Source organism: Nannobrachium achirus (assembly GCF_963921795.1).
Source record: "Nannobrachium achirus genome assembly, chromosome: 10".
NCBI lineage: Eukaryota > Metazoa > Chordata > Actinopteri > Myctophiformes > Myctophidae > Nannobrachium > Nannobrachium achirus.
The window spans coordinates 62,986,289-62,998,602 of NC_137819.1; the positions used below are offsets into that span (position 1 = coordinate 62,986,289).

General features: G+C 41.9%; 1 protein-coding gene across 1 annotated transcript; it reads left to right on the top strand.

Annotated features, from left to right (window-relative positions):
- Positions 1-1,522: 1,522 nt before the first annotated feature.
- On the top strand, positions 1,523-4,624 carry LOC308293211 (protein NLRC3-like; the record flags this gene model as incomplete). Its single annotated transcript, XM_080735647.1, has 2 exons — positions 1,523-3,291; positions 4,444-4,624. 2 exons carry the CDS (start codon positions 1,523-1,525, stop codon positions 4,622-4,624), a joined length of 1,950 nt encoding a protein of 649 aa, XP_080591773.1.
- Positions 4,625-12,314: the final 7,690 nt, after the last annotated feature.

Consider the following 12,314-nt stretch of genomic DNA (forward strand, 5'->3'; position numbering starts at 1 on the left):
ATCTCCACAGAGAGAGGAAGATGAGTGGTTGTGTTGTGACAGAGCAGGCGTCCAAGAGATCCAGAACCACACCTGGACTGAAGACACCCGGTCACACCAGCAGTGGACAAAGTAAGACTGGATATAATTTGCAAAAATGTAATTACAAATTCATATTAATACATTGATTGAATGCTTGAATTTTGGAAATCATAGTCAGACTAAATGTTCAAATTATTGTCAGTATCAATATCTTAAGGGCAAATAATGAAGCTAAATAACTATCAACTCTGAAAAAAAAAAAAAAAAAAACGATATTGTGTTGTTACTTTTGGCTGGTTTTCTTAAAGGGGATACACCATGCATTTAAAAAGTATTTATGTCATATTGTTTATGTCCCAAAAACGTTTTTCAAAAGGTTTGAGGCTAAATTATCACTCCTGAATAGAGAGCCTCTCTCATTTTTGAATGGCTCTCAGAGCATTTCAGCTGCACCCCCCCCCCCCCCCCCCCCCCAAAAAAAATCCTTTTGAAAAAAATGTTTTTTTTTATGATGACGTCACAATCGGCAGATGACGTCACAATCGGCAGCAAATCTGGATAGCCTGTTTTGAGAACCCGTGGGATACCTTTAACCTTCGCCTTCAAATTTTTTTTTTTTTTTTTCAAAAAATTTTTTTTGGACCCCAAAAAATGTAGTAGGCATGATCGCGAAATTCCATGTTTAACCCCCATACCAACCCCATCTTTCAAACATGGCAGCCACGTTTGTTTACATTTCAAGAAAACATAATGGCTGCTAGCTCATGAATGCCTGAACGGATTTCCATTCGGATTTTTTTGTTTGAAAGCTGTGAACAGTGTGCACAGCACACATGTGGTGCATGATCTAGGCATGGGGGTGCATGATCCGTGCACTATTAATTACATGGAAGTCTATGGAGAGGGAGGTGGTGTGGAACTTGGAAGCCATTTTGAAAAGACCCTGAATGAGTTAATGATGACATTTTAAAGTATTGCTATCCAAATAAAGTGATATTTGTGTTTAGTTACTGTACATTTTGTTTTATTATGGTATTAACATTGAGAGCTTCTGCTCTGCTCGCCGCACTGCATGTAGTTGCTCTGAAAGCTTAGTGCAGTCTAAAGCCCGCCCACTCTATGTATCCGGTACTTCGCGTGTGCGGTACTTCGCGTATGCGGTACTTCGCGTATGCGGTACTTCGCGCGCGCACAAGGGCCTCTTTATTTCCCCTTGCCCAGGGGCCTCATGTCATATAAATCCGGCACTGCTAGTGGGACCCCCAAAAAAGGTTTTAAAATAGGAAAAGTGAAATTTCATGGTGTATCACCTTTAACACATTGCATATTTTCTGGAGGGCATTTATTAAGTTATAATTTGTGCATGTGTGCTGTAAAAGATGCAACATTTTATATTAACCTGAATGTTAAAAAAAAATATCTCATTTCAGACGTGAGTCCGCAGGATGGTTTGAAGGATTATAAGGTCAGTTTGGAGAGTCTTGATGAAGTGAAAGACCACATGACAGAAGAGTCTGGAACTTCCCTCACCAGCACCTACACAGAGCTCTACATCTCACAGGGAGAGAGTGAAGGGGTTAATAGGCAACATGAGGTGATACAGCTTGAGACAGCTTCCAACATGAAGACCTTCCATGATGAACCAATCAACTGTTGTGACATCTTTAAACCCCGCCCTGGCAGAAAGACACCCATCAGAAGAGTTCTGACCAAGGGCATCGCTGGCATTGGAAAAACATTCTCTGTGCGTAAGTTCATTCTGGACTGGGCAAGGGGTTTGGAAAACCAAGATATAGATCTCCTGATTCCCTTCTCATTCCGGGAGCTGAACTTGGTCAGAGATGAGCAGTACAGTCTTCTCTCACTGATCCATGATTTCCACCCGACATTACAGAAGGTCACAGCAGAGCAGCTCGCTGCCTGGAAAGTTGGCTTCATCTTTGATGGTCTGGATGAAAGCAGGTCTTCATTCCAATTCCAAAATAACAGTGTTTCTGATGTCACAGTGACATCATCAGTGGATGCTCTGTTGACAAACCTCATCAAGGGGAATCTGCTCCCCTCAGCCCTCCTCTGGATAACCACCAGACCTGCAGCAGCCAATCAGATCCCTCCTGAATATGTTGACCTGGTGACAGAAGTACGAGGGTTCACAGACCCCCAGAAGGATAAGTACTTTAGGAACAGATTCGGTGATGAGGAACAGACCAGCCCAGACCCCCAGAAGGAGGAGACTTCTAAGAAAAGTGAAGAGAAGCTGGCCGACAGAATCCTCTCACACTTGAAGACATCAAGGACCCTCCACATCATGTGTCACATCCCACTCTTCTGTTGGATCATTGCTACCATTCTGCTGGACATGTTGATGACACACACGATAGGAGAGCTGCCCAAGACCCTGACTGAGATGTGCTGCCACTTCCTGTTGGTTCAGGCAAAGAGGAAGAAGCAGAAGTATGGTGATACAGATGAGGTTAATCAACAGCACCTCACGAAGACTGACAGGGAAGTTCTTCTGAAGCTGGGAAGGCTGGCATTTGAACACCTAAACAGAGGTAGCATCCTGTTCTACCAAGAAGACCTGGAAGAGTGTGGTCTTGATGTGAAAGATGCCTCACTGTACTCAGGAGTGTGCACACAGATCTTCAAAAGAGAGAGTGTGCTGTTCCAGAAAACGGTCTACAGCTTTGTTCATCTGATCATCCAGGAGTTTCTGGCTGCAGTCTACCTGTTCCACTGTTTCACAAAGCCGTTTAGCAATGAAATGGTATTGAAGACATTTCTTAATCTTGACATTAACAACAGATATCCTTCCCTGGATAACTTCCTGTACAAAGCCAACATTAAAGCCATGGATAGTAAAAATGGCCACTTGGACCTCTTTGTCCGCTTCCTCCATGGCTTCTCTCTGGAGTCAAACCGGAGTCTTTTAGGAGGCCTACTGGGTCCGAAGAAGTACAGTCCAGAGAGCATCCAGAGAGCCATCAACAACCTGAAGGAGATGAGAAACGACGCCTCTCCTGACAGATGTATCAACATCTTCCACTGTTTGATGGAGATGAACGACCACTCAGTACTTCAGGAGATCCAACAGTACCTGAAGTCAGAGAACAGAACAGAGAAACTGTCTGAGACCCAATGTTCAGCTCTGGCCCACATGCTGCAGACGTCAGAGGAGGTTCTGGATGAGTTGGACCTGGACAAATACAACACATCAGAGGAGGGGCGAAGGAGACTGATCCCAGCTGTGAGGAACTGTAGGAAGGCTCGGTTAGTTGTGTGTGTGTGTGTGTGTGTGTGTGTGTGTGTGTGTGTGTGTGTGTGTGTGTGTGTGTGTGTGTGTGCGTGCGCGTGTGCATGCGTGCAAATAAAGGCCAGTCCACAATAAAGCAGGGTAGAACAAAACTAAGAGTCTAAAATCCCTGCTGGTTCCCCCACCAGACCAATGGTTTGAACCCACTGACATTGACCTCTTCTCATTCACTCAGCTCTTCACATTTCTGCTGTTTTAGTGTAGTTTTACATCAGCGCTTTTCGTCATATTTTAGTAGTTTTAGTTGACTAAATACCATCAAACGTTAGTTCACTAAATCTACAGTTGATTTAGTCATTCAAATTCATTTTGGCAGGCCGTGATGGCGTTCCTGATTAATACTCAGCTGTGTGCCAAAAATAGCAGATCTACAAACGCACAACATGGTGCAGTGCGACACGTTGTGAGCTTGTAGATCTTCTATTTTCAGAGAGATTGGCACCTGCACACAACCAAACATAAAATGACTTGTCTTTTACTTCTACTGGATCTCTTCTGTAGTCCCTCCATAAACATTTTAGTCTAGTGTTTACTTGTTGATGAAATTGTAAGTATATTTAGTCATAGTTTTAGTCATCGTAGCTAAGTTTTACGTAGTTTTTTATTTTGTTTTCATCAGTGAGAAAAGGTTGTTGACATACATTTTCCGTCATTCAGAGTTTGACCAAAAAAGAAACTATCAGCACCTCATTGGATATTTGCTATCTCTGTATTTTTGGTCTGATATTATGTAGGCAGACTATATTTAATATTCCCACCACTTATCAATGAAGAGTGGTTTCATCATTCTTATAACTCATCTGTCCAGCTGGTGGGAGCATCACTTGCATTTCCTGGTTCTGTCTCTTGTCTCTTCACATAACCTCCATATTATGAAATGTTATAATATTGGTGGAAATGCAAACTAACGTTGTGTCGGTGCTCCGCCTCGAAGCCAGATCAAAGCCTGCAGCTGTGGCCCAGCTTGAGGAGACAGGGATGAGAAATAGAGAGACTGAATGTTATGCTAAATACTTTTTATGTCTGGTTAACTAGATAGGAAATCTTTAACTTCCATGACAGTGAACTATGTATAATTTGTTTTGATAATCTCTTATCTGCATTTACAGACTTGTTGACTGTAACCTCAGAAAGACAGAGGTTGAAGTTGTGGCTTCAGCTCTCAGCTCTAATCCTTCCCATTTGAGAGAATTGGACCTCAGTAAAAACAACCTGAACGACTCAGGACTACTGGAGCTGCTCTGTGAAGGACTGAAGAGTCTGCACTGTAGGCTGGAGATTCTACGGTAAGATATGTTTACCTGATTTATTTAGATATTTCCGTTTTATTATGTAGTGTATTATGTGAATATAATATAAATGTTGTGGTGAGAATGTATTAACTCATTAAAAGCCAACCCCGCGATGTCGCGGGAAAAGTAATAGAGTATCTATAGTGCCATCCACGCGATGTCGCGGGAAAAGTAATATATTACTGTAACGGCGAGTAAAAATACCTAGTACAATGGCCGACGCTCCGGAGACGAAATCCGCGCTGATTTGTCATCATCACGGCTCCACGAGCACACAATAGTCATCCCATAACATTGAGGTGGACGGGCCGCCTCATCTTTAATGTCCATTATCTCAAAACTACACTTTAGAAGCGAAGATGGAGGCAGATGCTCGCTTATAAAACACATGTATAAACGCTACGAGCCGATCCAGCATGGCTCCACATAAACAATGATCGGTTCAGTCGAAGGATCCGATGACGTCAGACCGGAAGTACTTCCGGTGGCCTTCAAAATAAGACAAAATAAGAGAACGGCCGTGAATGGGGGGGGGTGGGAGGCACTCTGGATATTATAATCCGTTAATGTCTGAGGCTTTTAATGAGTTAATAAGCTTTATATCATGGTAACCCAAGCCTATGTAGAATACACAACTCACTGAGGACGCAACACTTGTGAGCTTGTAGATCGGCTATTTTCGATGCGTTGTACAGATGTGCCATTTCAAAACTTCACACGTCCTGCCATTGGCAAGACATTAGATTTTCAGGTGATTTTCAGAAATGTTAGATTGTAGCAGAGGTTGCGCTAGGATTTTTAACAGCCGGTCATCGTGACCGGCATGATTAAAATTTATCGGACATCTGATAAAAATACCGGACATAATAATTTGAATGCATGGATGACAAGCAGGTGCAAAAACATAGCCAATAACAACAGTTTAAGTCCTGCTGTATAGTTGGGACTGAACTAATTGAATGTAAAGGAGTAGTAGGCTGTACAAAAAACATACAGCTTCCGAAGCTGTATGTTTTGATGATGATCGATCATCTTGCATAAGGAAATTAATTATATTGGACTACTCACGCAGGCTGTGTGTTTGCACAGATACTGCATGGTTTCATAACAAGTTGTTTCTGTTCTGCATCATATTTCAGGCCAACACATAATAATGTACAGAATAATGAGAAATAGTCTGAAAGTGGGGTCTGCGCAATGTTTCATAGGTTGATAGATTAATCTGGCCAGAAAGGAATCAATTATAGACTACTCACTAGTATGGTCGAGTGGTCACGATCATCCTGCATCTCTGTTATGCAACTTTGGGAAGGTTGAAAAGGCTTTGGTGGTGATCTTGTACAGTTTCCATAACATCTCCTCATAAAGAACTTCAATCGAGTGTATAAAGTTTGTTTTATATGGGTTGTAGTTGTCCTGCGTGCCTTCAATAATTCCCATGGGTTCACAGTGCGCATTGCAAAATGACGCTGAAATGGACTGCTGTCTTCTCTCTCCCCCAGCGCCCCGTTCGCAAATTAATGTTTAGGCTAAACAGTTCTGATAATACAACTTATTTTTGACTGTCCATTAGGGTTGCCAACTCCCAGAGTTTCAAATACGGGACACTTTGTAAGGAAACATGCGCCGCCGAAGGCGGCGCCGAAAAATCGCATATTTTCGGTATAAAGTTGGCTAAAACGGGCATTTTCCTATATTAAATCATATTTTTCCTTTCACAATATTAATTCGGGTGTCTTTGGGCCGAAAAATCTGATATTTTCGGTTATAAAGTTGGCTAAAATGGGTATTTTCCTCTATTAAATCATATGTTTCCTTTCACAATATTAATTTGGGTGTCTCTCAATTTTCCAAAACATATCGCCTAGGTCTACCTGGTCCTTATGTGCCCACTCTCTGGTACCCAACACTAGTTTAATCATATTGGCATACAGCAATAACCATTAGGTTTTAAAAACAAAATCAACGCATGCTTATGTTATTTCACATACCAGCCTGTCTGGGGTCGCTTTAGTTGGCAGACAAGATTACTGTAGTGTTCCCAGGAATACCAATATCCATGGCTTATTTTCTGTTGCTTGCCTGCTTTTTCACCTTTTTGTTTAGCCTATCACCTATCATGGATTCATGTCTAATATGTTTGTACACAATCTTCTGTCACACGTTTTTTTAAGACATTAAACAATGTTCTGAGCCGAGCACTGTCGTATGGTCGCTCGCACGCACTCGTTTCGTCTCTCGCAGGCAACTTGTGGAGTGAACCTACAGCCCATGCTTGGGAAGGGAGTGTGTAGGGGGCGGAGACTGTGTCTTAGCAACACTCAGAGCCGTATGTTAATAAGCCAATCAGCTGCTTACAAACAGCGCAGCGCCTCTCACAGCAATGGGATGCAGCACTTAACGTCTCAGAGGAGAGCAGAGTGGAAGTGGAAGCTCTCTGACAGGCAGAATCGCTGTCATTTCTCAATTAAATCATCCCGTCATTCATATTTATCCCCCAACCTTAAAATACGGGACAAAGAGCGTCCCGTTTCAGTTCAATACGGGACACGTCTTTTAGTTTCCAAAAAAGGGACGATCCCGTATTTTACGGGACGGTTGGTAACCCTACTGTCCATTCATGTACTATAACTTAAACTGCGCGCTCATATTCCAAAACCAAGGCAGCTCATAGAGAGCATAGCGACAACATAACAAACCGACAACTAGGCCTACCCAGCAACAACTATCATTTCCTGTCTTACCTTCACAATAAAGTGTCTCCCGTTTACCTCCCAATGCAGCTTATTTCACACAGGTTATTATTAACAGGAAAAAGTGTACTTAACCCGTGTGTGTTTGTGCAACCAGACGTGCATGTGAGAGAGAGTGATGAGGGAGAGAGAGAGAGAGAGAGAGACATTGAGAGAGAGAGAGAGAGAGATTTGCGGTGAACTGCCGTGTCATTTTCAATCGGTCCTTATGTCCGATGAGGTTTATATTTTCCGGTCTTTGTCATTATAAATCGGTCAAATCCGGCAATTTCCGGTCTAACGCAATCTCTGGATTGTAGATCAGCTATTTTTGCTAGTTTCTGAAAAAAATAAGCTTGGGGGCAATTCAAACTAACGTTGTGTCGGTGCTCCGCCTCAAAGCCAGATCAAAGCCTGCAGCTGTGGCCCAGCTTGAGGAGACAGGGATGAGAAATAGAGAGACTCTAGCAGCTTGTTTACACAGTTTAGGCAGTAAATATGCAATGTAGTTCAGTCTTCATTTCACACCTTTAACTGCTGGTTGAAATCTTTTATATCAAAATTGCTATCTTCCTCCGTACAGTCATTCTGTGCTGTCAAGTGGTGTTGTCTATTCCACACTCAGGAATATCCACACTCAGTATGTTTTATCCAGACTGGATAACTAGATAGGAGATATTTACACAAGTCCTGTCATTGGCAAGACAGTAGATTTTCATGGGATTTTCAGACATGTTAGATTGTAGATCAGATATTTTAGATTGTAGATCAGATATTTTTGCTAGTTTCTGAAAAAAATAAGCTTTGTTCTCCAAACCGGTGAAAAAATGCATTTGCAGGAAATCTTCAGGAAAATATCAGTAAATACTGAAGAGTTGAAACAGCATATCTGTAGCTGTAGTTATCAAGCTTTACCGAGGCATGCAACAGATCAATGCATAATCAATAGCTTGCATCTAACTACTGTACCAATCAATTATCTTTCTATTAGCCTAGGCATGAGGTTCCCAAACTGAGGCTCTGGATCCCCAAGGGGGCCCCCAAATTATTTTGGGGGTCTCAAGGTGATTAGCTTAACAGCTTCCAAGCCAGCCCATTTCAGTGTTTTTTTTTACGACCACAAAAAAACACTGTTTACTCTATCCGTTCTGTCCATTCTTTTCAGTACCCTGGGTGACGCTAAATTCCACCATAGTTACACTCATACAACCATGCTAACAAAATGAGCAAAAACCTACTTTTGCGTCGGGCGCTCCGCGCACGCGCTCCGTGCATGTGATGGTAACGATCGGAACTGTGTTGCCACCAGCTGCTCAGATCTTTTTTCGGAATGAAAATGTGACTTACGGGTGAGGAGGAAAGTGTGTTTTTATTGCGACCGTAAGGTCGCAGTTTAGTATGAAAACCTCCACCGGCCGTCCGTCGGTCACACGTGCGGTCGACCGCACGTCACACGTGCGGTCGACGTGTGATGAGGTCACGATGAGTCATCTATGCCCAAATATAGATTTCTAGGTCAGATGGCCCATAGAGTTTGTGATGTCAAACCTAGCAACCCAATATAAACAAACCTGATGTCAGACCTGAAGTATCCTTTTATACCCATATATGGAGATACAGAGATCTCCATATATGGGCATATTAGAAAGCCCATATATGGGCATATACGGATGACATCAGGGATATCCATATATGGGCATAAAAGGGACAAGGGCTTACAGTTAAGAGATCTCCATATATGGGCATATCAGAAAGCCCATATATGTTCATATACTGATGACATCAGGAATATCCATATATGGGCATAAAAGGGACAAGGACTTACAGTTAAGAGATCTCCATATATGGGCATAAAGGGACAAGGACTGTTACAGTAGATATAGAGATGTCCATATATGGGCATAAATGAACAAGGACTGACAAACACTGAGATCTCCATATAACCTATGGGAATATAAGGGACGAGGACTGTCAGCTTGTAGACCTATTTTCTAAATATTGTTGTACATTAAAAACTTGAAATGGGTCGTTCTGCATAGTACTTGGGATTTGTTGATGTAAATGTTCACATAGAGTGTAATAATTGGTAAAACAAACTTTTGGCCTCTCCCGATTAGGGAGTCTTACTGGTGTATAATACATTCTAACGTCTCGTCACAACAAGGCAGAGTCACATGGGCCGTACACTTCCTCGTTTTCATTCAGTCTCCTGATCTGCCACTGGAGGGAGGCAAAGTGTTTGGTATGAAGCCCTGTTTGGCAAATAGGCAAAAATAATCTATTTTGAGTTGTTTTATAACAAAAATAGCCTATTCTCGTCAATCTTGTCTGTGGCCTGGCTGCCTAATTAATAATTCTCGTCAATCTACCCCTGTGGCATGGAAACTGTTAATATGTAACATTGTTTTCTCACTCAACATTAATCAAACCAACAAACAGTATCAGTGTATACAAGGCACATTTCTAAAGGAACAATTTAAATGACTTTTAGGACCTTTTTAAAACCAAATTGGACAAATTGTCAAATATTACAGAAGGAAGAGGCAAACATGTGATAATAGCCGATCTACAAGCTCACTGCAAGATGTTGTGAGCTTGTAGTTTTCACAATATGTATCTGTGGAGTCAAACTAAAAACAACATACAGTATCTTTGTCCAAGCTCCAAATTCAATCATTTCATTGCAGATGGTTTTGGCAAAAAAAACAAAAAAAACAATTAGCACCTCATTTTGGTCTGATATTACGTAGGCAGACTATATTTAATATTCCCACCACTGAGGAGTGGTTTCATCATTCTTATAACTCAACTGTCCAGCTGGTGGGAGCATCACTTGCATTTCCTGCTTCTGTCTCTTGTCTCTTCACATAACCTCCATATTGTAGCTTATGAAATGTTATAATATTGGTGGAAATGCAAACTACCGTTGTGTCGGTGCTCTGCCTCGAAGCCAGATCAAAGCCTGCAGCTGTGGCCCAGCTTGAGGAGACAGGGTTGAGAAAAAGAGAGACTGAATGCTGGTCTCTAGCAGCTAGTTTGGAAAGCTTTTACACAGTTTAGGTAGTAAATTTGCAATGTAGTTCAGTCTTCATTTCACACCTTTAACTGCAAGTTGAAATCCTTGATATAAAAATTGCTATCTTCCTCCGTACAGTCATTCTGTGCTGTCAAGTGGTGTCGTCTATTCCACACTCTGCTCTGCTAAATACTGTTCATGTCTGGATAACTAGATAGGAGATCTTTTATTTAACTCCCATGACAGTGAACTATGTATAATTTGTTTTGATAATCTCTTGATGTAATCTGTATTTACAGACTTGTTGGCTGTAACCTCGGACAGACAGAGGTTGAAGTTGTGGCTTCAGCTCTCAGCTCTAATCCTTCCCATTTGAGAGAATTGGACCTCAGTAAAAACAACCTGAACGACTCAGGACTAGTGGAGCTGCTCTGTGAAGGACTGAAGAGTCTGCACTGTAGGCTGGAGATTCTACGGTAAGATATATTTACCTGATTTATATTGATCACTTCTGTAATATGTACTGTATTATGTGAATGTAAAATGAATGCTGTGGTGAGAATGTATTAATAAGCTTGATATCATGATAACTGTCGTATCCGATATGAAACCATAATCCACCAAATATTACAGTACCATGAATTAGATATTGTTCTACAAGCTCATCAAATGATGTCTTACAGTCTGGAGTTGAGCTGCCGGCCTGTCTCAAACAAGCATAGGGTGTTGCCATCATTTACATTCCCTTTGTTAATCTAGGAGCGGGGGGCCAGTGGCCCACGGAGGTGTTGGTCACCTGGTGTTTAGACAGAAGGCCATTTGGGTACAATATGCTAAATCTAATCTCAAGAGAGAGTCAACATGTCTGGGTCTCTGAGCCAATGGAATTACAGAACCTGTCTCAAGTTAACTCTGAAAGGGTTTAAAACCTGAGCAAAATGTGGTAGAGAGTGTCTTCTCCGCCGGAAGCCGTGAGGCTGATGGTCGGCTCTGTGCTGTGGCTCCCTACATCTATACAATAAACCTGGAATCATCGAACCATCTTTGCCTGTTTTTGTACCTGCCTGCCTGTATGCCTTTCTTCTTAAGATCTTCTCTCCAAGCAACAAAGTTGAGTAAATAGTTGAACTCATAGACTCTAAGATACGTCATAACCCAAGCCTATGTGCCTGAGTAGACGTTAAAATGACCCCAACCATGTTTGAAAGTGTAATATCCCTTATAGGGAAATGTATATATACGCTACTTCGTCATACAACGGGATTGCGCATAAAAAATACTGATCTACAAGCTCACAACGTGTCGAGGACACAAAGCTCATGTGAGCTTGTAGATTTGCTATTTTCAACGTGTGACCCCAAGGGGGTCCCAAAACTATTTTTGGTTGTCCCCAGGTTAATGTGCAACATACTAGGGCATTCACGAATAGTGATTTTTAGAATTCGAATTATTCGACCTCAAAGTACCGTATTCGAATATTCGGAATTCGACGGGTATTTTTGTAATCTAATAAATCATTAAAACGCTCCTTTGCGAGCCTTAAAAACAACCAGCAATTAACGGGTTAACCTCTGTTCGTGAAATAACAGCCATCGATTGGCTGTGAGAGGTTTTCACTGGTGGATGCAGAACTCAAGCAGCAGAGAGAGAACGGACCCTTTGGAACAGACCTACAATGCACAATGCGTCGCGGATAGACGCGTTGTGAGCTTGTACATCTGCTATTTTTGACACGCTGCACTGTCTTACGACTGAACATAGCATAAACATGCTGATGAAACTTGCGACGAAAAACGAGTTCATTTTACTAGGAAAACTCCGAAAATAACTGTTCAAGCCTATCCTATCTATCTTCAACAACCACATTTATACTGTCCATCCTTGTTCGTTACAAGCAGTGTTGTAGGCTATTGTGAATTGTTTAGCCTCGGGATCCAGGC